This window comes from Salvelinus fontinalis, chromosome 9 (genome assembly GCF_029448725.1).
Source record: "Salvelinus fontinalis isolate EN_2023a chromosome 9, ASM2944872v1, whole genome shotgun sequence".
Lineage (NCBI taxonomy): Eukaryota > Metazoa > Chordata > Actinopteri > Salmoniformes > Salmonidae > Salvelinus > Salvelinus fontinalis.
This window is the reverse complement of record NC_074673.1, coordinates 49,067,033-49,092,088: the sequence shown is the minus strand read 5'-3', so window position 1 is coordinate 49,092,088 and position 25,056 is coordinate 49,067,033. Positions and strand designations below refer to the sequence as shown.

At 44.3% G+C, this 25,056-nt stretch overlaps 1 protein-coding gene across 7 annotated transcripts in view; it reads left to right on the top strand.

Annotated features, from left to right (window-relative positions):
- Positions 1-25,056, top strand: part of LOC129862742 (ATP-binding cassette sub-family C member 8-like) — a 131,421-nt gene that overhangs the window by 70,762 nt on the left and 35,603 nt on the right. For 4 of the 7 annotated variants that reach the window (XM_055934662.1, XM_055934661.1, XM_055934664.1 and 1 more), the window contains 7 exons: positions 4,318-4,429; positions 4,713-4,880; positions 5,041-5,113; positions 5,287-5,392; positions 19,910-19,966; positions 24,396-24,437; positions 24,748-24,846. In XM_055934662.1, coding sequence (XP_055790637.1) covers positions 4,318-4,429; positions 4,713-4,880; positions 5,041-5,113; positions 5,287-5,392; positions 19,910-19,966; positions 24,396-24,437; positions 24,748-24,846 — 657 coding nt within the window. The remainder of the gene's footprint in view (positions 1-4,317; positions 4,430-4,712; positions 4,881-5,040; positions 5,114-5,286; positions 5,393-19,909; positions 19,967-24,395; positions 24,438-24,747; positions 24,847-25,056) is intronic. The other 3 variants (XM_055934663.1, XM_055934666.1, XM_055934665.1) reach the window with 3 other exon arrangements.

Here is a 25,056-nt window from a genome sequence, read left to right as displayed (position 1 = left end):
AAAGCAAGAACTGTGTAATGACACACAGTACAATACCATAGAATTGACTGTATTATACTGTAAAAAATGTAATGCTACTGTAAACATAATGAATGACATTCACTGAGGGGAGGGGTTTGTATTTTACTGTAATTACAGGTGCAAGCAGGATGGTTACTAGGTAATGTGTTTACACATTACAGCATATCAATGAATATTTGGTGTTTTATATCACTTTGCACTTCTAGAAGCCTTAACAAATGTTTCCAAACTGGCAGTGACTACAAGGCAAAACAGACCAAAAGAACATGGAAAAATGTTCAACCATTGAAGGTTGAAGACTTGCTGTTTACTCTCACTAACGGATGCAACAAATATAGCCTCTTACAAGGCATTTCTCAAAATATGTTAATGAGACAGAAACAACAATGCCATGCAACCACTAGTGGTCAAAAGGTTTTTGGTGCTTAAAAAATACAGTAGGGTACTGTATTCTGTGGGATGGAATTACAATACACTGTAACAAATGTAACTTGTTTTTACGGTAACTTACTGGCAGCTAGTTACCTGTAAGTTACTATAAAGTACAGTATGTTACCATACATTCAAAATAAAGTGCTTTCTTTACAGTAATGTACTGTTAAAGGAAAGTATTTACAGTGTACCATTCGAAATATAGCAATTATATCCATGCTCACACAATTTTCCCACAATGCACCATCATTTACAGTATTCTGCAGTAAAACATTTCACAGTATTTGACTGTTGATAATACCCCAAATTATTGTCTAAATTACAGTTTTCTGTTAATGTTGAGTTAAGCTGAATTCATGTCAGATTTACCAAAATAAAGTGTAATTGAGGTGAAGCTAAATTGAAGTCAATCACTAAAACACCTGTCTGTTTCTGTCAGTAACATTGACTTCTTCTAAATTGACAATTTGATTAACTGCTGTAATTGTGTTGTCAACCTTCTACCCTATTCCTCATTACCCATCCTATCATACATAATAGCATAACGACTGCTTCAAACATCATAAACATATATAGAGCATTTGAAATGTTATGTTACAGCCTTCTTCTAAAATGGGTTAAATAGTCGTCCTTTCAACCCCCCCCCCCTCCACCCCCCCACCATATATATACACTGCTCAAAAAAATAAAGGGAACACTTAAACAACACAATGTAACTCCAAGTCAATCACACTTCTGTGAAATCAAACTGTCCACTTAGGAAGCAACACTGATTGACAATAAATTTCACATGCTGTTGTGCAAATGGAATAGACAAAAGGTGGAAATTATAGGCAATTAGCAAGACACCCCCAAAAAAGGAGTGATTCTGCAGGTGGTGATCACAGACCACTTCTCAGTTCCTATGCTTCCTGGCTGATGTTTTGGTCACTTTTGAATGCTGGCGGTGCTTTCACTCTAGTGGTAGCATGAGACTGAGTCTACAACCCACACAAGTGGCTCAGGTAGTACAGTTCATCAGGATGGCACATCAATGCGAGCTGTGGCAAATAGGTTTGCTGTGTCTGTCAGCGTAGTGTCCAGAGCATGGAGGCGCTACCAGGAGACAGGCCAGTACATCAGGAGACGTGGAGGAGGCCGTAGGAGGGCAACAACCCAGCAGCAGGACCGCTACCTCCGCCTTTGTGCAAGGAGGTGCACTGCCAGCGCCCTGCAAAATGACCTCCAGCAGGTTTGATTGACTTGGAGTTACACTGTGTTGTTTAAGTGTTCCCTTTATTTTTTTGAGCAGTGTATATATACACATGCATACTGTATGCACCATTAGTCGTCCGTCCACCCCCCCACCATATATATATACACATGCATACTGTATGCACCATTTTCTAAAAAACTATTTTTGCTTTGTCATTATGGTTAGTGTGTAGATTGATGGGGGGGCGGACGGACGGACGACTATTTAACCCATATATATATAAATGAAATATCACATTTACATAAGTATTTGGGCCCTTTACTCAGTACTTTGTTGAATCAGTCATCCATACAGAGTGGGGGGATTGCTTTGCATCCTGAGAGGATGAATGGAAGTCTCGAGAAAATCAATGGGGTCGAACTGATCTCTGGTAAATGGAGGCAGTACGTGTATCCTAATCCTGTCGAACCAGTGACGGAGAAATTGTCAATCTACATCCCATTTGTATCCCACTGAAACCGCTAGTTCCTTACTCAATGACACGCAATGACTTGCACTGAGTCACAGCCATAGAGATCCTATCGTTATTCATCTCTATGGTGACAACAGGTTGGATGTGATGCTGTATCTCACGGGTAACCTAAGTCTGTTGTTCCGTTTATGGTCAAGATGACCTTATGATCCCTGTAACAGCCTGGTATTGACCTAGCCGTCAATAGTACCATCTGCTTGCTGCCATTCTGCATTGGAGCTGGAACATATGCTGCCTGCTCTACTCTACTGCACTGGCTTTGGTTCAAGAGATCCTCGCACACAATACAGTCTATTACGGATTACAAAGGAAGACCAAAACGGAGATCTGCCCAACGATGCCTCACTACCAAAAGAACGCAATGCATTTTATGCATCCTTTGACAACAACAACATGGCGTGAGGGCCGTCACCGACCCAGAGGACTGGGTGATCTCGCTCTCTGAGGCCGAGGTGAAAAGGGTCTTTAATCAGGTCAACACCTGCAAGGCTGCGGGCCCCGACGGCCCCAACAGCTGCTAAGCGTATTCACTGTAATTTTCAACCTCTCCTTGTCCCAGTCTGTAATCCCCACGTGTTTTAAGATGACTACTATCATCCCTGTTCCTAAGAATTCTAAGGCTTCATCCCACAATGATTACCGCCCTGTAGCACTCACTTCTGTAATCATGAAGTGCTTTGAGAGGCTGGTTATGGCACACATTAACTCTACCATCCCAGCCACCCTTGACCCACTCCAATTTGCATGCCACCCCAACAGATCCATAGATTATGCTCAATCTCAATTGCCCTCCACACTGCCCTCACCGACCTAGATAAGAGGAATACCTATGTGAGAATGCTGTTCATTGACTACAGCTCAGCGTTCAACACCATTATCCCCGCCAAGCTCGTCACCAAGCTTAGGACTCTGGGTCTAAACACCTCCCTCTGCAACTGGATCCTGGATTTCCTGATGGGCCGCCCCCAGGTGGTGATGGTAGGCAACATTACTTCCACCACTCGGGGGCCCCATAGGGGTGTGTGCTTAGTCCCTTCCTGTACTCCCTGTTCACCCACGACTGTGTGACCACGCACGACTCCAACACCATTATCAAGTTCGCTGACGACACGACGGTGGCAGGCCTGATCACAGGCGAAGATGTGTCGGCGTACAGGGAGGAGGTCAGTGACCTGGCAGTGTGGTGCCGGAACAACAACCTCTCCCTCAACGTCAGTAAGACCAAGGAGTCGATCATGGAGTACAAGAAACGGGGGCCGAGCACGCCTCCATCCACATCGATGGGGCGGCAGTGGAGCTGGTAGACCGTTTCATGTTGCTCAGTGTCCAAATCACTAAAGACTTAGTGGTCCAAACACACACGCACGGTCATGTTGAAGGCGCGCCTCTTCCTCCTCAGGAGGTTGAAAAAATTTGGCATGGGCCCTCAAATCCTGGAAAGGTTCTACAGCTGTACCACTGAGAGCATATCGACTGGCTGCATCACTGCTTGGTATGGCAATAGCACCGCCCTCGATCGCATGGTGCTACCGAGTGTTGTGCAGGCAGCCCAATACATCGCTGGGGACGAGCTCCCTGCCATCCAGGACCTGTATACCAGCGGTGTGAAAAGAAGGCCCGGAAAATCGGCAAAGACCCCAACCACCCAAGCCTCAGCTTCAGCTTACTGAGTCATATTCTACAAAATGTATGGTCCAATAAGAACTCTCCAAATGAATGATGCGGTGTGTGGCTCGCTGAATAGCCTGGAGTGTAGGAGTATGTCACAGCTGACTGAACCTCATTTACTGGTAGATGTACAGCAAGGCCTGTATTGTATTCCAAGCTTATACTAATCATTATGGCTTAGTTTATTCCAGATGTACTGAAGCAGGTAGCTGAAGGAACATAAAAACTGAATACTTTTTTACTTTAGTCATTTCAGATTGTCTGGAGACTTGCTTTGGGAAATTAAACCTTTTCACTTCTCCATTTTTAACATTCTTTGATCAGATGATTCTACCAGGAGAGTTACCTGTGCATTTTAAATGTGTTGTTCCCTATCCCATCTTCAATGCGGTAACTTTTCCTTCTTTTAACCCACTCTGGAATGTGAAAATGTGAAATGGATCTGTGGCTTCCCCTGTTCTCTCTTCAGTGCCCAGAAGCTGAGTGAGTTCTTCAGTAGTGATGAGATTGGAGACGAGCAGGAGCCTAACGCTACCATGCCCGCTGGCCCCAGCAACCACAACAGCAAGTACCAGGCTGTGGTGAGTAGGGACACACACACACATGAACACATTCGAACGTATCCACACACACACACACACTTGCATACACAAACACACACACACGCAAGTACACAGCGCTCCCACAAAGAGACTTTCCTGCCCCCAGCAATTCTTACACACTCAACCACTCACTCACAGGCAGAGTGCACTTCAATGAATTATTAACGGTTTCTCTTCACTCTGTATGTTCTATCCTCCTTCCTCCACCTCACTTACACTCACCACCCACCACCTCCACCACTACTCTCTGTGGTGTCCATAGTTGTCCTTTAAAAAGCCTAAGCCATGGCCTGTTCCCTCCCTGCGCCCCTCCCAGCCCCTGAAGGTGGTGAACAGGAAGAGGCCCCCCAGGGAAGACTGCTGGAACAACTACAGCCACAAGGGAGGCGACCCGCCCCCCCAGGAGAGGGGCCAAGACCTCTGCTTCAGGGTGAGTGGGAGGTAGCAGGACTAGATAGACGTTCAATCTGTCGTTCAGTCTCATCAGTGTGCTGCCAGGGAGCCTCTCCTGATCTGACTGCTTGACATTCAGTGTTTGACATTTGCTTTGATCGGTGTGTGTAATGTTTTATTTATTTTTCTCTCTCCAGATAACCAGCGGATATTTCACCTGGACAGACGGACCTCCCACCCTGTCTAACGTAGACATCAATGTTCCCTTTGGTAAGGCTCTGATCCTGGAGGAAGGTTAAATGCCATGGTATTCATACACTATCAGAGGAATCACTAGAGGAATCACTACAACTCCCTCCTCCTATCCCTCCATCTCTCTCTATCTTTCTCTCTAATCGCTCTATTTTCCACTCATGTCTTCTGTGTGTGTGTGTGTCTCTCAGGTCAGCTGACTATGATCGTGGGCCAGGTGGGTTGTGGGAAGTCGTCCCTGCTGCTGGCAGCTCTGGGAGAGATGCAGAGAGTCTCTGGGACTGTCACCTGGAACAGGTAAGACTGGATGAAATTACTACTCACACCGCAGACATCACAGATAGATGGACGTACTGACAGACAACTATGTACTAGTAGGATGGACATACTAAACAGTTTCTCAAGCATCTTTCTCATCCAATTCAAAGAAAAGGACTATTGTAGGTTTGTGTGACCTGAGCTTGGATGATGTAAATTCTAAAGGTCAAAGATTAGAGGTGAAAGGTGTGTTGACTCCACAGAGAGCCATGTAGCTGCAGTCAACAGAAGACTGGCAGTTTACCTCTCTCAGCTATATAAAATGCTCAACAGCACCAATTCTCTTGTAATGAGTCTGTCTGGGGAAGCGAATGTGTTTGTTTTATGTGTGTTGGGATGGGGAGATAAATACTGCAGCTCTCAGGGCCATTTAATTAACATCAATATACCACTGCCTGACTCTGTTACTTCTTCCTCCTCCAAGTCATACAACTAATAGGATTTCGCTGATTTACTGGCCGCTTAAAGAGCTTTTGTCACAGATTCTCCTCATATGTCAAATGCTGTGTAGGTTCAGAGAAACTGAAGTAAGTGATGGAAACTCTGCTCTCTCTAGATCTGTGTTGCTCACCCAAGGTGTAGGGTTATGTGTGAGTCAGGAGTTTATGGAGTGATGCTTGCTCAGTCATTTGTATGTGGTCCCACAAGCCTGACTGAGATACTCTAAAGACCAACGTATCAAACTAAAATACCAAATAATTTAGCTAAATATTGTATTTACATAAGATACAGGTATATTGAGGTATTTTGTCGTTTCTAAATAAAAAAATACATTTTCATGTTCAAATCAAATAAATGTTTATTTGTCACATACACATGTTTAGCAGATGTTATTGCGGGTGTAGTTAAATACTTGTTTTTCTAGCTTCAACAGTGCAGTAATTGCTAACAATTCACAACAATACACACAACCTAAAAGTAGAAGAATGGAATTAAGGAATATATCAATATTAGGATGAGCGATGATGGAGTGGCATAGACTAAAATACAGTAGAATAGAATACAGTATATACATATGAGATAAGTAAAGCAAAAATATGTAAACATTATTAAAGTGACTAGTGTTCCATTTTATTAAAGTGGCCAGTGATTTCAAGTCTATGTATATGGGTGTCACGATCGTGTGGCGGATTAACGGACCAAAATGCAGCAGTTGGAAAATATGCCATCTTCTTTTATTTTAACACGAAGATGAACACGACACAAAAACACTTTAACAAAACAACAAAATAACAAAACGACCGTGAAGCTACAAACGTTGTGCACAAACATACAGGCTACTAACGTTCTTACATAGACAATTACCCACAACCAATGAGAGCCTATGGCTACCCTAAATAAGGCTCCCAATCAGAGACAACCGAAATCAGCTGTCTCTAATTGGGAACTCATTCAGGTAACCATAGACTCTCCTAGATAACTAACCAACATAGACAACGCTAGACATATACACTCAACACAAAACCATATACTCCACCCCATAACCCCTTTACCAAATAAACACCCAAAACCAACAAAAACATAAACATAACCCATGTCACACCCTGACCTAACTAAAATAATAAAGAAAACCAATAATACTAAGGCCAGGGCGTGACATAACCACCCCCTTGAGGCGCGAACTCCGGGCGCACCATACACAGTCTAGGGGAGGGTCTGGGTGGGCTTCCATCCACGGTGGCGGCTCCGGCTCTGGTCGCGGTCCCCACGTCACCACAGTACCTAAACACCTCCTAGGCTTCCTCCAAACGACCCCCCTCCACCTTAACCCCATTGCATTCAGGGGCAGTTCCGGACTAAGGGGCAGTACCAGGGTAAGAGGCAGTACCAGGGTCAGGGGCAGTACTAGGGTCAGGGACAGTACCAGGGTCAGGGGCAGTACCAGGGTAAGGGGCAGTACCAGGGTAAGGGGCAGTACCAGGGTAAGGGGCAGCACCAGGGTACGGGGCAGCACCAGGGTAAGGGGCAGCTCCGGACTGAGGAATGGCAGCTCCGGACTGAGGGACTGCAGCTCCGGACTGAGGGACTGCAGCTCCGGACTGAGGGATGGCCCATGGCTGGCTGACGGATCTGGCTGCTCATGGCTAGCTGACGGATCTGGCTGCTCATGGCTAGCTGACGGATCTGGCTGCTCATGGCTAGCTGACGGATCTGGCTGCTCATGGCTAGCTGACGGATCTGGCTGCTCATGGCTAGCTGACGGATCTGGCTGCTCATGGCTGGCTGACGGATCTGGCTGCTCATGGCTAGCTGACGGATCTGGCTGCTCATGGCTAGCTGACGGATCTGGCTGCTCATGGCTGGCTGACTGATCTGGCTGCTCCTGTCTGGTTGGCGGCTCTGGCAGATCCTGTCTGGTTGGCGGCTCTGGCAGATCCTGTCTGGTTGGCGGCTCTGGCAGATCCTGTCTGACGGACGGCTCTAGCGGCTCCTGTCTGGCTGGCGGCTCTAGCGGCTCCTGTCTGGCGGACGGCTCAGTAGGCTCATGGCAGACGGGCGGCTCAGTAGGCTCATGGCAGACGGGCGGCTTTGCAGGCTCATGGCAGACGGGCGGCTTTGCAGGCTCATTGCAGACGGATGGCTCAGATGGCGCTGGGGAGACGGATGGCTCAGATGGCGCTGGGGAGACGAGCAGTTCAGTCATCGCTGTGCAGACGGCAGACTCCTGCCGGCTGAGGCGCACTGTAGGCCTGGTGCGTGGTGCCGGGACTGGTGGCACCGGGCTGGGGACACGCATCTCAGGGCTAGTGCGGGGAGCAGGAACAGGGCATACTGGACCCTGGGGACGCACATTAGGCCTAGTGCGTGGGGCCGGAACTGGTGGTACCGGACTGGGGACACGCATCTCAGGGCTAATGCGGGGAGCAGCAACAGGATGCACAGGACTCTGGAGACGCACAAAAGGCTTAGTGCGTGGTGCCGGAATTGGTGATACCGGGCTGGAGACACGCACCATAAGGCTAGTGCGTGGAGGAGGCACTGGTGGTACTGGGTTGGGGCGGGGAGGTGGCGCCGGAAATACCGGACCGTGCAGGCGTACTGGCTCTCTTGAGCATTGAGCCTGCCCAACCTTACCTGGTTGAATGCTCCCGGTCGCCCAACCAGTGCGGGGAGGTGGAATAACCCGCACCGGGCTATGTAGGTGAACCGGGGAAACCATGCGTAAGGCAGGTGCCATGTATGCCGGCCCGAGGAGACGCACTGGAGACCAGACGCGTTGAGCCGGCCTCATGACACCTGGCTCAATGCCCAATCTAGCCCTACCAGTGCGGGGAGGTGGAATAACCCGCACCGGACTATGCATACGTACAGGAGACACCGTGCGCTCTACTGCGTAACACGGTGTCTGCCCGTACTCCCGCTCTCCACGGTTAGCCTGGGAAGTGGGCGCAGGTCTCCTACCTGCCCTTGGCCCACAACCCCTTAGCCCCCCCCCAAGAAATTTTTGGGAGTTACTCACAGGCTTTTCGGGCTTCCGTGCAAGACGTGTCCCCTCATAATTCCGGTTTCGAGCTTGATTCTCCGGCTTCCATCCACGTCTCCTAGCTGCCTCCTTAAACCACCTCTCCTGGGCTGTGGCTGCCTCACCTTTCACACGAGAGCAGCGATATTCTCCAGTTTGCGCCCAAGGTCCATCTCTTTCCAATTCGTCCTTGTATTGCTCCTGTTGCCGCTGGTCATGCCGCTTGGTCCTATGGTGGGTAATTCTGTCACGATCGTGTGGCGGATTAACGGACCAAAATGCAGCAGTTGGAAAATATGCCATCTTCTTTTATTTTAACACGAAGATGAACACGACACAAAAACACTTTAACAAAACAACAAAATAACAAAACGACCGTGAAGCTACAAACGTTGTGCACAAACATACAGGCTACTAACGTTCTTACATAGACAATTACCCACAACCAATGAGAGCCTATGGCTACCCTAAATAAGGCTCCCAATCAGAGACAGAGACAACCGAAATCAGCTGTCTCTAATTGGGAACTCATTCAGGTAACCATAGACTCTCCTAGATAACTAACCAACATAGACAACGCTAGACATATACACTCAACACAAAACCATATACTCCACCCCATAACCCCTTTACCAAATAAACACCCAAAACCAACAAAAACATAAACATAACCCATGTCACACCCTGACCTAACTAAAATAATAAAGAAAACCAATAATACTAAGGCCAGGGCGTGACAATGGGGAAGCAGCCAAAAGGTGCAGGGTTATGTAACCGGGTGGACGCCACCTAGTGATGGCTGTTTACAGTCTGATGGCCTTGAGATAGAAGCTGTTTTTCAGTCTCTCGGTCCCAGCTTTGATGCACCTGTACTGGCCTCGCCTTCTGGATGATAGCGGGGTGAACAGGCAATGGCTCGGGTGGTTGTTTTCCTGTGACATTGGGTGCTTTTGCGCCTTCACCACACTGTCTGTGTGGGTGGACCATTTCAGATCGTCAGTGATGTGTATGCTGAGGAACTTGAAGCTTTCCACCTGCTCAACTGCGGTCCAGTTGATGTGGATATGGATGTGCTCCCTCTGCTGTTTCCTGAAATCCACGATCAGCTCCTTTGTTTTGTCGACATTGAGTGAGAGGTTATTTTCCTGGCACCACACTCCCAGGGCCCTCAACTCCTCTCTGTAGGCTGTCTCGTCATTGTTGGTAATCAGGCCTACTACTGTTGTGTCATCTGCAAACTTGATGATTGAGTTGGAGGCGTGCGTGGCCACGCAGTCATGGGTGAACAGGGAGTACAGGAGGGGGCTGAGCACGCACCCTTGTGGGGCCCCTGTGTTGAGGATCAGCGAAGTGGAGGTGTTGTTTCCTACCTTCACCTACCTGGGGGCGGCCCGTCAGGAAGTCCAGGACCCAGTTGTACAGGGTTGGGTTCAGACCCAGGGCCCCGAGCTTAATGTGGAGCTTGGAGGTTACTATGGTGTTGAATGCTGAGCTATAGTCAATGAACAGCATTCTTACATAGGTATTCCTCTTGTCCAGATGGGATAAGGCAGTGTGCAGTGCGATGGCGATTGCATCGTCTGTGGATCTATTGGGGCGGTAAGCAAATTGAAGTGTGTCTAGGGTGTCATGTAAGGTAGAGGTGATATGATAACTAGAGGTGATATGATATCCATAACTAGCCTCTCAAAGCACTCCATGATGACAGAAGTGAGTGCTACGGGGCGATAGTCATTTAGTTCAGTTACCTTTGCTTTCTTGGGTACAGGAACAATGGTGGACATCTTGAAGCATGTTGGGACAGCAAACTGGGATAGGAAGAGATTAAATATGCCCGTAAACAATCCAGCCAGCTGGTCTGCGCGTGCTCTGAGGATGCGGCTAGGGATGCCGTCTAGGTCGGCAGCCTTGCGAGGGTTAACGCGCTTTAATGTCTTACTCACGTCGGCCACAGAGAAGGAGAGCCCACAGTCATTGGTAGCGGGCCGCGTCGGTGGTACTGTTATCCTCAAAGTGAGCAAAGAAAGTTGTTAGCTTGTCCGGACGCAAGATGTCGGTGTCCGCGACGTGGCTGGTTTCCCCTTTGTTGTTCGTGATTGTCTGTATACCATGCCACATACGTCTTGTGTCTGAGCCGTTGAATTGTGACTCCACTTTGTCTCTATACTGACGTTTTGCCAGTTTCATTGCCTTACGGAGAGAATACCTACACTGTTTGTAGTCAGCTATATTCCCAGTCACCTTGTCATGGTTAAATGCGGTGGTTTGTGCTTTCAGTTTTGCACGAACTCTGCCATCTATCCACGGTTTCTAGTTAGAGTCGATTTTAATAGTCACAGTGGATACAACATCTCCTATACGCTTCTTTATAAACTCAGTCACCGTATCTGTGTATTCATCAGATGTTATTCTCGAATGCTACCCGGAAACATATCCCAGTCCGCGTGATCAAAACAATCTTGAAGCGTGATTCCAATTGGTCAGACCAGCGTTGCATAGTCCTTAGCACGGGTACTTCCTGTTTGAGTTTCTGCCCATAGGAAGGGAGGATCAAAACAGAGTCGTGATCAGATTTGCCGAAGGGAGGAAGGGTGAGGGCCTTGTAGGCTTCCCGTAAGTTGTAGCAGTGGTCGAGTGTCTTAATAGCGTGGGTACTACAGTCAATGTGTTGATAGAACTTCGGTAGCATTTTCCTCAAATTTGCTTTGTTAAAATCCCCAGCTACAATAAATGCGGCCTCGGGATAAGTGGTTTCCAGTTAACATAAAGTCCAGTGAAGTTCTTTGAGGGCCGTCGTGGGATCGGCTTGTGGGGGAATATACATGGCTGTGACTTTACCCAAAGAGAATTCTCTTGGGAGGTAATACGGTTGGCATTTGATTGTGAGGTATTCTAGGTTGGGTGAAGAAAAGGACTTGAGTTTCTGTATGTTATCACAATCACACCATGAGTGGTTAGTCATGAAACATACATCCTCACCTTTCTTCTTCCCAGAGAGCTCTTTATTCCTGTCTGCGTGATATACTGGGAACCCAGCTGGCTGAATGGACAAAGACAGTATATCCCGAGAGAGCCATGTTTCTGTAAAACAGAGTATGTTACAATCCCTGATGTCTCTCTGGAAGGAGATTCTCGCCCTGAGCTCGTCTACGTTATTATCCAGAGACTGAACAATAGGGAGTAATATACTCGGAAGCGGTGGATGGTGTGCGCGTTTCCTGAGTTGGAATAGAAGTCCACTCTGAATACCTCTTCTCCACCGGCGGTGTTTTGGATCAGCATCTGGAATCAGTTCAATTGCCCTGGGGGGTACAAACAAAGGATCCAATTCGGGAAAGTCGTATTCCCAGTCGTGAGTTACTGCCGCTCTGATATCCAAAAGTTATTTCCGTCTGTATGTAATGACACACAAAAAAATCCTGGGCTAATAATGTAAGAAATAAAAAAATGTAATACTGCAAAGTTGTGTCATCAAATGTTATTTGTGACATGCGCCGAAGACAACAGGTGTTTACTTACAATCCCTTAACAAACAATGCATTTGTTTTTAAATACCTAAATAAAATTTGAAATAAAAGCAACAAAATAAAGACTCCTGTCAGGATCCAAAGATCAGGACAGTGGATCAGTGTCTACAGAGCCCTCTCTGATTACTTAAAAAAATTGTATAAAGATGTTATAACGAAAACATTGTCACTTGAGGAGCTTTTACACTTGGAGCTTTTGTGTGTATCAGGTTCACATCCTTTACGTGGTGTAGAAAATATCAAGGATGAAGAGAATGTTTTTGTGATGATAGGATTGTGATTTTAGTTCTCTAATGAGATCATAATAATTAGGATACTTTGCCTCGTAACTAGCCACGCCTCAGGGAACCCAGAGAGCGTTTCAGCATGGCGAAAACGCCCCCTTTCTACCCAAGGATATAAAAGATTGAGTTAAGAATTAACATACCAGACTAAAAGGACCACAAGCTGCAGCTTGGTCTACATTAGTCACGACCCTGAAACGCAATATGAGGTTGAAGAAGATAAAGGAGCCTCTACCAATCAATGCTACGGTTGAGTAGCTGTTCTAAGTACTGTATCTAAGAAAGTGAATTTACGTAGGACCATCCAGTTGTTCTCTTCAAATCATCGTCGCCTACAATGCTCTCATTACCACTCTGGGGTTCATCGACAAGACTGATTAGCCATCCTCAGAAGACCACTCTTCCAGACCGAGTGCAAGTAAACAGACCACTAAGAAGAAGGACATTGTGACCTCTTGTGGACAATCAGAGACTTACACCTGAGAACGAAGGAGAAGGCCGTCCGAAGAAGAAGGCCCAACAAACCCTTATCACACAGCGTAACCCTTTCCACGAAGGCCTGGGCCCAACAGAAATACCCGATAAAGACCTCCAACACGTAAATACATGCATTACTTCTTACCCAAAAGAGCGGCAGTTCGGGGCAAGGTATTAGGACTACTGTGAACGTAGTTCCCAAATGTATCCATGTGTTGCTTCTCTTTTTCTCTCTCGCTAACTCTCCATCTTGTGTAACAAGTGTCATACTGTGTTAGTCCGCTAGGGACCTGTTGTCCCCGTATTAAGTTTCTAATAAATAACCTATACCGTGTGTGTGTATCCTGTGTTATCATTTAGTTTGTTAGTAAATAAATAACAAAATCAATTTGTGTGGTACGGAATGATTAGAAAGACTCGGGTTAGAAAGATTCACGAATGATTAGAAAGATTCACGAAGTCTGCGACGTTCAGAATGAGACTGATATGAGGAAATTAGGAGTTAGTGACTTATCTATATATATTCTTGAGTTAATTCAGGAGACGGTAACTCTGTAAACAACTTATCCCGTGGTGCCCCAAATTACTGAGTTAATTGTTACATGGTTAATTGAATACAGTAACAATTAAACATAGTAAGTAATTATTCAATAGATAAGTCATCACATTAATGAGAGTCATGTCACGACAGTTGCTTAGAAGCAGACTATCTGTCGGCGCCATCTTCAGTAACAGTAACAAAAATGTTTGACTTGCTAGGACTGTAATATGTGGTTTATCTACCTTAGTTGAATGCACTGCACTCAAAAAAAAGCTGCGTTAAAAACAACCCAATTATTGGACAGAACACACGTTGGGTATTTGATCCAACCAGTTGGGTCACAAACAGCCCATTGTTAACTTTTTTAAGTTGGGTTGTTGGTTCTGGTTTATGGAGCGATAATCCACCGGGTCAGATCAGAAGACTGTAGGTGTGGCTTAGTAGAGGCGAGGCTTTCAGATAGTTATTTTTGGCCACCGTGAGAGTAAAAGTCATTCCTGTTAATCTATTCTGTTATATTGTGTGAATTTTAGTTGCTCTGGATAAAAATGTCTGCCACTCCCACTGGATATTATTATTGGCCTTGTTTCAGGGGCGGAGCTCATTAGGAAAAATACCCAGCGTGCTTTGCAAGTGTTAATTATTACATTTACATTTGAAGTCGGAAGTTTACGTACACAACCAAATACATTTAAACTCAGTTTTTCACAATTCCTGACATTTAATCCTAGTAAAAATTCCCTGTCTTAGGTCAGTTAGGATCATCACTATATTTTAAGAATGTGAAATGTCAGAATAATAGTAGAGATAATGATTTATTTCAGATTTGATTTATTTCATCACATTCCCAGTGGGTCAGAAGTTTACATACATTCAATTAGTATTTGGTAGCATTGCCTTTAAATTGTTGAACTTCGGTCAAACGTTTCGGGTAGCCTTCCACAAGCTTCCCACAATAAGTTGGGTGAATTTTGGCCCATTCCTCCTGACAGAGCTGGTGTAACTGAGTTAGGTTTGTAGACCTTCTTGCTCGCACACGCTTTTTCAGTTCTGCCCACACATTTTCTATGGGATTGAGGTCAGGGCTTTGTGATGGCCACTCCAATACCTTGACTTTGTTGTCCTTAAGGCATTTTGCCACAACTTTGGAAGTATGCTTGGGGTCATTGTCCATTTGGAAGACTCATTTGCGACCAAGCTTTAACTTCCTGACTGATGTCTTGGGATGTTGCTTCAATATATCCACATCATTTTCCTTCCTCATGATGCCATCTATTTTGTGAAGTGCACCAGTCCCACCTGCAGCAAAGCACGCCCACAACATGATGCTGCCACTCTCGTGCTTCACGGTTGGGATGGTGTTCGTCGGCTTGCAAGCTTCCCCCTTTTTCCTCCAAACAAAATGATGGTCATTATGGCCAAACAGTTCCATTTTTGTTTCATCAGACCAGAGGACATTTCTCCAAAAAGTATTATCTTTGTCTCCATGTGCAGTTGTGCAATTTTTATGGCGGTTTTGGAGCAGTGGCTTCTTCCTTGTTAAGCGGCCTTTCAGGTTATGTCGATATAGGACTCGTTTTACTGTGGATATAGATACTTTTGTACCTGTTTCCTCCAGCATCTTCACAAGGTCCTTTGCTGCTGTTCTGGGATTTATTTGCACTTTTCGCACCAAAGTACGTTCATCTCTAGGAGACAGAACCCGTCTCCTTCCTGAGCGGTATGACGGCTGCATGGTCCCATGGTGTTTATACTTGCGTACTATTGTTTGTACAGATGAACGTGGTACCTTCAGGTGTTTGTAAATTGCTCCCAAGGATGAATCAGACTTGTGGTCCAATTTTTTTTCTGAGGTCTTGACCGATTTCTTTAGATTTTCCCATCATGTCAAGCAAAGAGGCACTGAGTTTGAAGGTAGGCCTTGAAATACATCCACAGGTACACCTCCAATTGACTCAAAAAGCCATAACATAATTTTCTGGAATTTTCCAAGCTGTTTGTATGCACTGTCAACTTACTGTATGTAAACTTCTGACTCACTGTAATTGTGATACAGTGAATTATAAGTGAAAGAATCTGTCTGTAAACAATTGTTGGAAATATGACTTGTGTCATGCACAAAGTAGATGCCCTAACTGACTTGCCAAAACTATAGTTTGATAACAAGAAATGTGTAGAGTGGTTGAAAAACGAGTTTTAATGACTCCAACCTAAGTGTATGTAAACTTCCGACTTCAACTGTACATTTTGGTCCTTTATCAGACACTCTTATCACACCATAGTGCCATCAGACTTCTGATACCAATGCAGGATGAAAGGGGGCCACAAAATGAACCGCTATGAAGAATGAAAATAGAAATTAGAGGTCTCGAAAGTATCTTGTTCCAAAATGCATTGGATTGTAGTTCAGGTTGGTGTAATGCAAAGGACAAAATACTCAAAAGTAATTGAAATACGACATGTAAAATACATGTAAAATACATGAAATACGGCCCGTCTCTGCTCAGATCCTCCCATCTAATGAAAGATAAAAGGAAAGATAAAAAAGCCACACTGTAGGGAGGGAAGGAGGGAGACAGAGAGTTAAGGGGGAGAATTAAGGGGATGACATAGAGTTCCTAGTGGGCCAGAGAGAGATGGCACAGGGGAGAGATTGAATGAAAGGATAGATAAGGTCTTGAGCCTTGGTGTTAATGTGTAAGTATCTACATTGAGTTTGTACTCAGGCTTTGGCTTTGTGACTGGCCACCTGTCCATGGTCAGACTACTCTCTGTCTCTTCATAAAGATCAGATACCTTGCTAGAATGTCCCCCTGACAGCCAAACACACCCTCTCTGGTCCTCGTGCCAGGGACAAGCTGGCACGTCCTCAGATACTGGAGCCCAACCTACACCCTGGCGGCTGGCGCCATCCCACACACTTATCATATAAACAGAGTTAGACAAAGGCTATTTAGGCTGTGCCCTCATAAAGGATTTAATGTGATGTTTAGAGTGGAACGTTACTGTGGTGGGGATCAGGGGTTGGCTAATGTCCTGAGCTTCCTGTGGACAGTTTGACTTTGAACTGTTGGGTCAGATCTTTTTTGTGGGATGTTGTTTTCCAGCATAGTCATCATCATCATCCTTGTTGTCGTCGTCATCATCGTCATCATTATCATCATGTGTAATGTTTTTAATCAGCAGCATCATTGTTGTCATCATCAAAGTCACCGTAATTTGCGATAGCACAGCATAACCTTTGTTAAACACATTTTCAGGAGGCTTCTTCAGAGAAATATTTTGGCCACCCGTGAGAGTAAATGTCATTCCTGTTCATCGTGTCATGTTTGTACACTGCAAATAAAAATGTCCTTCATTAGTTTTGCACATTATTATATAACAAACAAAGAACCACGAGTTAGGATGATACAGACAGCTCAAAAGATATGCTTAGATATGCAGAAAGATATACAGATTTTTGTCATAGAATTAAACATAATGGTTATGGCTCTAGATTGCAGGAAAAAGCTGTTTCAGGTGTTTAAAAATGTAAATTTAATTTAAAACTTAAAGACGGGGTGCCTAGGCCCAGCAGTGAAGTTATCTTTTTTTTATTTTTTTTACATGCCATAAGAAGGCTTCAAACTCACTGCCGTTATAGCCCTCAAACTTCAGCCTAAATGCCTTAGTGGACTGTACCACCAGTCAGTGATAGTAACTGTTATACAATACAGCTATTTGACAAGACCACTATCAACTTTTTTTACGCTTTAGTTACGAAAATAAATATTCATTTGTAAAATCACATGGTTGTATGTGAAACGGTGCCAGTATATTGGTACACCACTTTTTAGACCAAGTCAAGAGTAACAAATTAAACGTTGAAGTTTTAGAACATCCAACTGGTAGCCAATTTGATCTGTTTAACAAATGCGATTGGAAGGTGGCTCTACAGTGTGATGTCTCCGATAGGTTGATTCGTTATTTTTTTTACCAGTTATTTTTTTTACCAGATATAATTATGTGCTCAGCTGGTTGTACTCAGCATAGTGGCTAATTGTGCCAGGTTGGCCTATGAGAAAAGCTAGCAGCTTGCCCTTTTAGACCACAGGTCTAATCCTCTATGTAAGCCAAAGTTTGCGAGTATGGTCCCATCCATTACACCCATTAAATCAAAACAGTAGCTAAGACTCTGTGGTTGTGATCTTACGACACCTCCTATGTTATCTCCAATGAATTGTTTTGCCAGTTGTTTCCTTTAACTGGCACTAACAGTCTCCAACAAGGACTCTGTCAGTAGTGTGTTTGGTTTGACCTGGCAGCACTTCTCCCTACTGTCATCACTGTCTTTACGCCGTGCCACATCCCCTCCCCCTCGACCTTACCCTCACCCCTGTGTAGTAATCCCTGTGAACCCCCGTAGAGGGGTCCCCTCATGTTCGAAGTAGGACACCGCACATACTCAGAGAGGTTGGGATGATGACTTCGAGTAATCTCTCGTAACAGTTCGCAAGATGAGTTCTGGGTTCCGCGAATAGAATAGAAAAGTTGACTAAAATGGCGTAATTGCCTGATATTGACTGTTGTTCAGTGCATGTCCAGTTTTTCATCAGATATGTCTAATCTTAGATTACTTGTCAAGCCTGCAGCATTGGTGAAATGGGTAGAGTTTGTTCTCCTCCTGGTTTCTGGGTGTTTGTGTTGAGTTAAAGAGCAGGGCGAAGAGACTTTCATTTGTGCTGAGAAAGTGGCGTCTCCTCACACCAAGATTCATTATCATTGTCTCGTTCTCACTATTATCAGGAGTGGTCACCAGGAAAGACATTAGGTTCTTCCTAGCTAAGTATCTGTTCCTTTTATCTTTTAGTTGTGATATGTGCTGTACGCCCTAGCTGGGTGATAATAATATTTCCCATTAGGATCACAGTTCTCTATACGTACTGATGCGCTTGCAGAATGACATCACAATCAATCTGGAATATTGCCTGCTGTTCAATGGTCATTTAAATAGATTTGGCCTCAGGATTGTGGTTTAAAAAATCTCTTATCTGCAGGTCTGAACATGAAGAGTATAATTATCCTTAACGATGAGGAGTCTCCGTAAGAGATGAAAGCTGGTTGTCATCAGCTCTAATAGTTTGGTGATCCTGTTTGTGAAGGAAGCACAGTAGGACAGGATAAGTATAGCCTCTTACATGGCACGTTAGCTCTCACTCTGATAGCTGGGACATCGTTAGCCTCTCCAGTGACTGGGTCTATTTTTCGGTCAAACTGTTGAACACTCTGTGGATTTTGAGACTTTCTTTTATCAAACTCTTTCTTCTGCAGTTTTCTTTAGTCTAAGTTTTTAACATTGACTGACATACAGTAGTGTGTAAGTGCTACAGCTGGAGTTACTTGCAGTACAGTATTAGTACTATTATTAGTACTCGTATTAGTTGGTCTAACGTGAAAGTTGTTCTGCCGTGTGTTATTTGTCCTGCAGTCACAAAGACCTTTTTCCTCACAGGCCTAACACCTTCTCAACACACTACCTCACTTTCTTTTTCTTTTTTTTTTTACTTTAAGGCTGTGTGTGCATGTGTGCGTGAGTGTGTGTGGCACATCATCCGATTCTTAAATATCAGTCTTCCGGAATGTTTGTTGACAGCTGTGTTCCCTGGTCATGTCTCATCGAGACGTGGCCATTTTACATGCTTGTTGGTGTGAAAACACAGAGTATGTCAAATATGCCCCGAGAAACTGGCCCAGAGTCAGATGTTTTCCTATCCTCCTAATGGTTAAGGTTAGGAATTGAGGGTGGGTAATCTGATCCTACATCTGCAGCTCTCACCTTTCTGTCTGTAAACTCACTCCTTTAGAAACACTGACCCAGGAACTCAGGGAAACATGTCAACTAGTCAAGGCTAAAAATACAACAGCAGTGCCTACTGGCCTGGGGAAGTTCAAACTGAGCCAGGAGTACCCAAACTGCTGCCACAGTGAAAGGGAGCACTAGTGGCAACAGAGGTTGGGTCAAATATTAAGATGATACTTATTTTAGTACTACTGTTTAGTACTACTGTTTAGTACTACTGTTTAGTACTACTGTTTAGTACTACTGTTTAGTACTACTGTAACTACATGAGTTTCATAGTTTAAGAAATATTGCCCTAAATAATATTCTACCTTTTTACATTGATGTGACCTCTGTTTTCTCAACTCTTTTTCTTTTCTCTGCAGTTTGCCCAACCTGGACTCTGAAGGCGATGAGAGGTATGTGTCTGAAGGAGATGAGAGGTATGTACATGTATTGGATCGTACAAACATTTCTATAGCTCTAGGATACGCCAGGTCAACACAATATGAACAGGGGTCACTGATGTAAGAGACACATCCACACTAGAGATACAGAGGACGTCTTGGTAGGACATACACGGATCTGTGTTTATGTCTCCGGCAACAATCTTTCTCACACACATAGCAGGGTACAATTTAATATGCTCTACATCACTGTCGACACAGCTCAACTTTCCATCTGTCAATGATGTCACTCACAGCATGATCCAAACAGGGAGCAATATACACACACACACACAAACAGACAATCGTGCATGCGCGCACACACACACACACACACACACACACACACACACAACAACAACAAAAGACACACACGGCTGTTGTCTTTGGGTAATCCCTCTGTCCTGCTCCGCTACTTTCCGTAATAAAACACGAAGCTTTGTACTATGCTACGGTGTGTGTGTGTGTGGCTTTTGTGGTACTTATGTGCATGGAAGCCTGTTTGTCTGTATGTGTGTCAAATCAAATCGAATTGCATTTGTCACATGCTTCGTAAACAACAGGTGTAAACTAACAGTGAACTGCGTAGATACAGGCCCTTCCCGACAATGCAGAGAGAAAAATATAAAAATACGAGGAATACCACAGGTGTGTGTGTGTACCTGCTGACAGAATCCTGGAAACAGTAATAATCCCTCAGCAGGCCGGGGCTATCAGAGTAATGGAATAAAGGGATAAAGACATGTTTTTCTCCCAGACAGACCACCAAGGTTATAGCTGCTGACCTGTGGTTTCTCTGTTGCATCCCAGAGTACTGTTAGTGCAGTGCCCTGTAAGAAAGTGAGAGAGGATATTTGAGGGGGATGTGTATGAGGTAGTGCCAATAGAAATAGAATTGGTGTACACCTGAGGCTGTGAGGACAGTAGCGAATAGTAGTTCAAGACACAAATCAGTGCGTATCCCAGAGGATACTGTTTCTAATACTTCTTCACTGTGAAGCATACTGCTATACAGTATACAGCCATACGTTAACACCATTTCTGCGACTTCTTGTATTTACTTTGTTGTGCAGTGACTGGGAGACTTTAATCAAGAAGTTGTATCATTTATTATCATCGTGTGTTTGAATGACATGTTTTTGGCCATAGTCATTTTACAGCTCATGCATCATTCATATATATTTTCATAATGTTGAATAATGATTCAGTCTACACCATGGGAAGGCAACTAGATTCAGCAGCGGGCTGATTTTGTACGGTGTTGGGGGACTGGGGGCCGCAACATAATTATGATAATTTGTACGCCGCTAATTGACCACAACTAAGCCCCAAAATAGGGAACAATCATTTCATACCTCGATTACGTTGAGAAATTATCACATAATTTCTCTTTTTTTATTTGTGGGAATACTTACAAACAGATTTCCTAAGTGAAACGACTGTTGCCGACCCCTGGTCAACACTGTTGACTGTAGACTACACCATCTGAGGTCCTCAGCAGAAGTCTGCTTCACTTAGTGTTATTAGACACAAGTTCCCTCACTGCTACACTTTAAACATGAAACGCACCGATAATCTTACTGCCGGTAGACCGCCGATAGGTACTTATCACAGTGGGAGGCTGTTCCTTCTCTTGCTAGAACAAAAGCTGTACCTACTGCGTGCCGACCATGTAGCGACGATCCTGCAGTTTCTACTTGTAGAATTGTGAAGCTCGTCAGTGGCCAACAACTTGACTTTGAGCCAATCAGAGAGCACGAATCACCAACATGACAACAAAAAGAAAAAAGATGGCATATTGTCCATACATCCAGAGTTAAATGTCATGAGCCAGTCACATTTCATATGCAATGTAGGCTATGGGATGGTAGCTAGCTAAGTGCACAGATACAATGCACACAACACTAAATACTTCCTTCAAGATAGCTAACCACTGTAGCTAGTATTTACATTATAGCTGCCCAGTTAGTGCAATGTCCATAGATAGATAGCTAGCTAGATATGTTGTGCTAGCTACTGAGAATTCTAGCTAGCTAAACATTTAGCAAGGAACACTGGCAGTATAGGGTAATGGAGAGTGAATTCAATTATTTATTTGCCATCTTGCTAGGAGTTATCTAGCTGTGGCAATCTGGCTAGTATCAACAAGAGCTTTCTACCGCTAGCTAACGCTGGAATCTAGACCATGAACTAAGTAACACACACGGACATGCATTGCCAAACAAAGCTACTGCCACCTTCTGGTTTGGAGTATTTTAACAAGGCTGAGTGGCTGAGGACTTCAAGGCCTTTTCTGTGTGAACACAAAAGAAATTGACTGCCGGCACTCTGTTTGACATTCCTACCGGTGTGTCTGAGTTATTACTCACAACTTTAGGTGTGAATCCTAACTTCCACTTAAGTAAAATGCTCAATTTGACTTTGGTCCTGCACAGTACAAATCATGTTTTTCATGAAATTGAATGATACAGTATTTGGATGAAACAAGATCAAAGTAGGATGACCAAATGGTAGCGTCTTATTTTCTTACTTAACTAAAGAAGTACCGACTAGTTACCATCATCGCATAAATTGTGTGGTTTACATAGCTAGCTTGGCAGTCTACTGGTGCCAACATTCTACTGCAGGGTGTCCACAAATATAATTACAGGTTTATCCTATTAATAAATCGCAAAGATACTTCTAGGTTTCCCCTTTCATCTATGTCTGGTGTTTGCTAGTTTGCTAGTCATCAAGTGAAGAATCTCAAATATAAAATATATTTTAATTTGTTTAACACTTTTTTGGTTACTACATGATTCCATAGTTTTGATGTCTTCACTATTCTACAATGTAGAAAATAGTTTAAAAAAAAACATATAAAAACCCTTGAATGAGTAGGTGTTCTAAAACTTTTGACCGGTAGTGTATGACGGGGATGGATGTTGCATGCAATTGAAATGTTTGTTTGATGTTCGTTTCTTTATGTATCTGCAAATGTGCTTGAGATTATTTCAATATTTCAATTGCCAGCAGCATACCACCCTGCATACCACTACTGGCTTGCTTCTGAAGCTAAGCAGGGTTGGTCCTGGTCAGTCCCTGGATGGGAGACCAGATGCTGCTGGAAGTGGTGTTGGAGGGCCAGTAGGAGGCACTCTTTCCTCTGGTCTAAAAAATATCCCAATGCCCCAGGGCAGTGATTGGGGACACTGCCCTGTGTAGGGTGCCGTCTTTCGGATGGGACGTTAAACGGGTGTCCTGACTCTCTGAGGTCATTAAAGATCCCATGGCACTTATCGTAAGAGTAGGGGTGTTAACCCCGGTGTCCTGGCTAAATTCCCAATCTGGCCCTCAAACCATCATGGTCACCTAATAATCCCCAGTTTACAATTGGCTCATTCATCCCCCTCCTCTCCCCTGTAACTATTCCCCAGGTTGTTGCTGCAAATGAGAACGTGTTCTCAGTCAACTTACCTGGTAAAATAACGGTAAATAAATAAATAAATAAAAATGTAGCGCTGCATCCGAGTTTCTTGACGTAGTTGTGTCAAAGAACTGTCAGTCAAGGTGAACTCCCCGCCCACTCAGACTATTTGCTCTCCGCCCTCTCAGCCGGTCTTTTAAGCCTTGCTGATAGTTAGACGTCAAAGAAAAAGGACAATTTTCTTAAATTCTAAGCATTCTTATCTGGGGAAAAAATTATATGGGTGATGTTTTGGTCACTCAAAAGGCTATTTTACATGGGAATCAAGATTTACTGTTTGGGACCATTAAGTGGATGTTAGAATTCCCCCCTTGGTTTCCACTTCATCTAATCTGCTGTTTAATCACTGGAGCACAGCCTTCTGACATCCTGTCTGGGACATGCCTCTCAACCGGCCCTGTCTGTCTGTGGTGATCAGGATCATTGGATAGACCCTGGGACGCTTATCAACCAACTCTCTTTCCTTTCAAAAATATTCTAGTTCTCCCTCTCATCATCCCTTTCACTCCTCCCGCTCCCCTTCTCCCTCTCTCAAGTAGCAGCCAAGGATAAGCAGCTGAGCTCCTGTCACCCCTGGCAGACCACAGGGGAACTCAGAGAGTGTGTGTGTGTCCATCCCTTTCCTCTATCTTGTATTTATCTCACTAATATGTCACACCAATTATAACTACGCCAAGAAAAGACACGCAATAACAGACTAAATACAACAGCATTAAATCCAGCCATGACAGCTTTTTGCAAAAACTCTGTCTTCTATATTCAGAGTGAGTCAGAATCTTCAAATTGCAGGAAGTAATAGTTTGTTTTATTTATAGACACAAGATCTAATGATCTAATGATAGACATGCACATATAGGGCAACGATGGCCTTGTTTTGGTTTGTGTTGCCGACTGTATACATTACTGGTGTGTGTGTGTGTGTGTGTGTGTGTGTGTGTGTGTGTGTGTGCGCCATTGCAGCCCCACATCAGACAAGGATGCAGCTGGTGATGGGGACATCCAGTAAGCACACATGACGCCTCGCACCAGATTGTCACTATGGAGATGCTGTATTTACTCTTATACACTGTCATCCACAATAGAAAAATACAAACAGTATCTAGTCAATACAGTGAAGTAACTGCCTGTATTACAAAAAAACAAGATAATACCCTGACTTTCCATTGTAATTGAACAACACAGAAAGCAATCCAAAACCATTTTACATTTGAACCTAGTCTGCCATGAAGTGTGTTTATCTTTGTGCGTCATTGAGAAAAGACAGGAAGTTGTGAGATGTTGGTTGATCTTGATACTGTGTTTATCTTGGCAGGAAGAGAGGCTCTGTGGCCTATGCTTCCCAGAAGCCCTGGTTGCTCAACGCGACGCTGGTGGAGAACATCACCTTTGAGATGCCCATGATCAAACCCAGGTGAGACTTGATTATACAGTGCATTCGGAAAGTATTCAGACCCCCTTACTTTTTCCACATTTTGTTATGTTACAGCCTTATTATAAAACAGATTAAATCGCCCCCCCCCCCCCCTTATCAATCTATACACAATACCTCATAATAACAAATCAAAAACAGTTTTTTAGAAATGTTTGCTAATTTATTACAAATAAAAAACAGAATTATTAC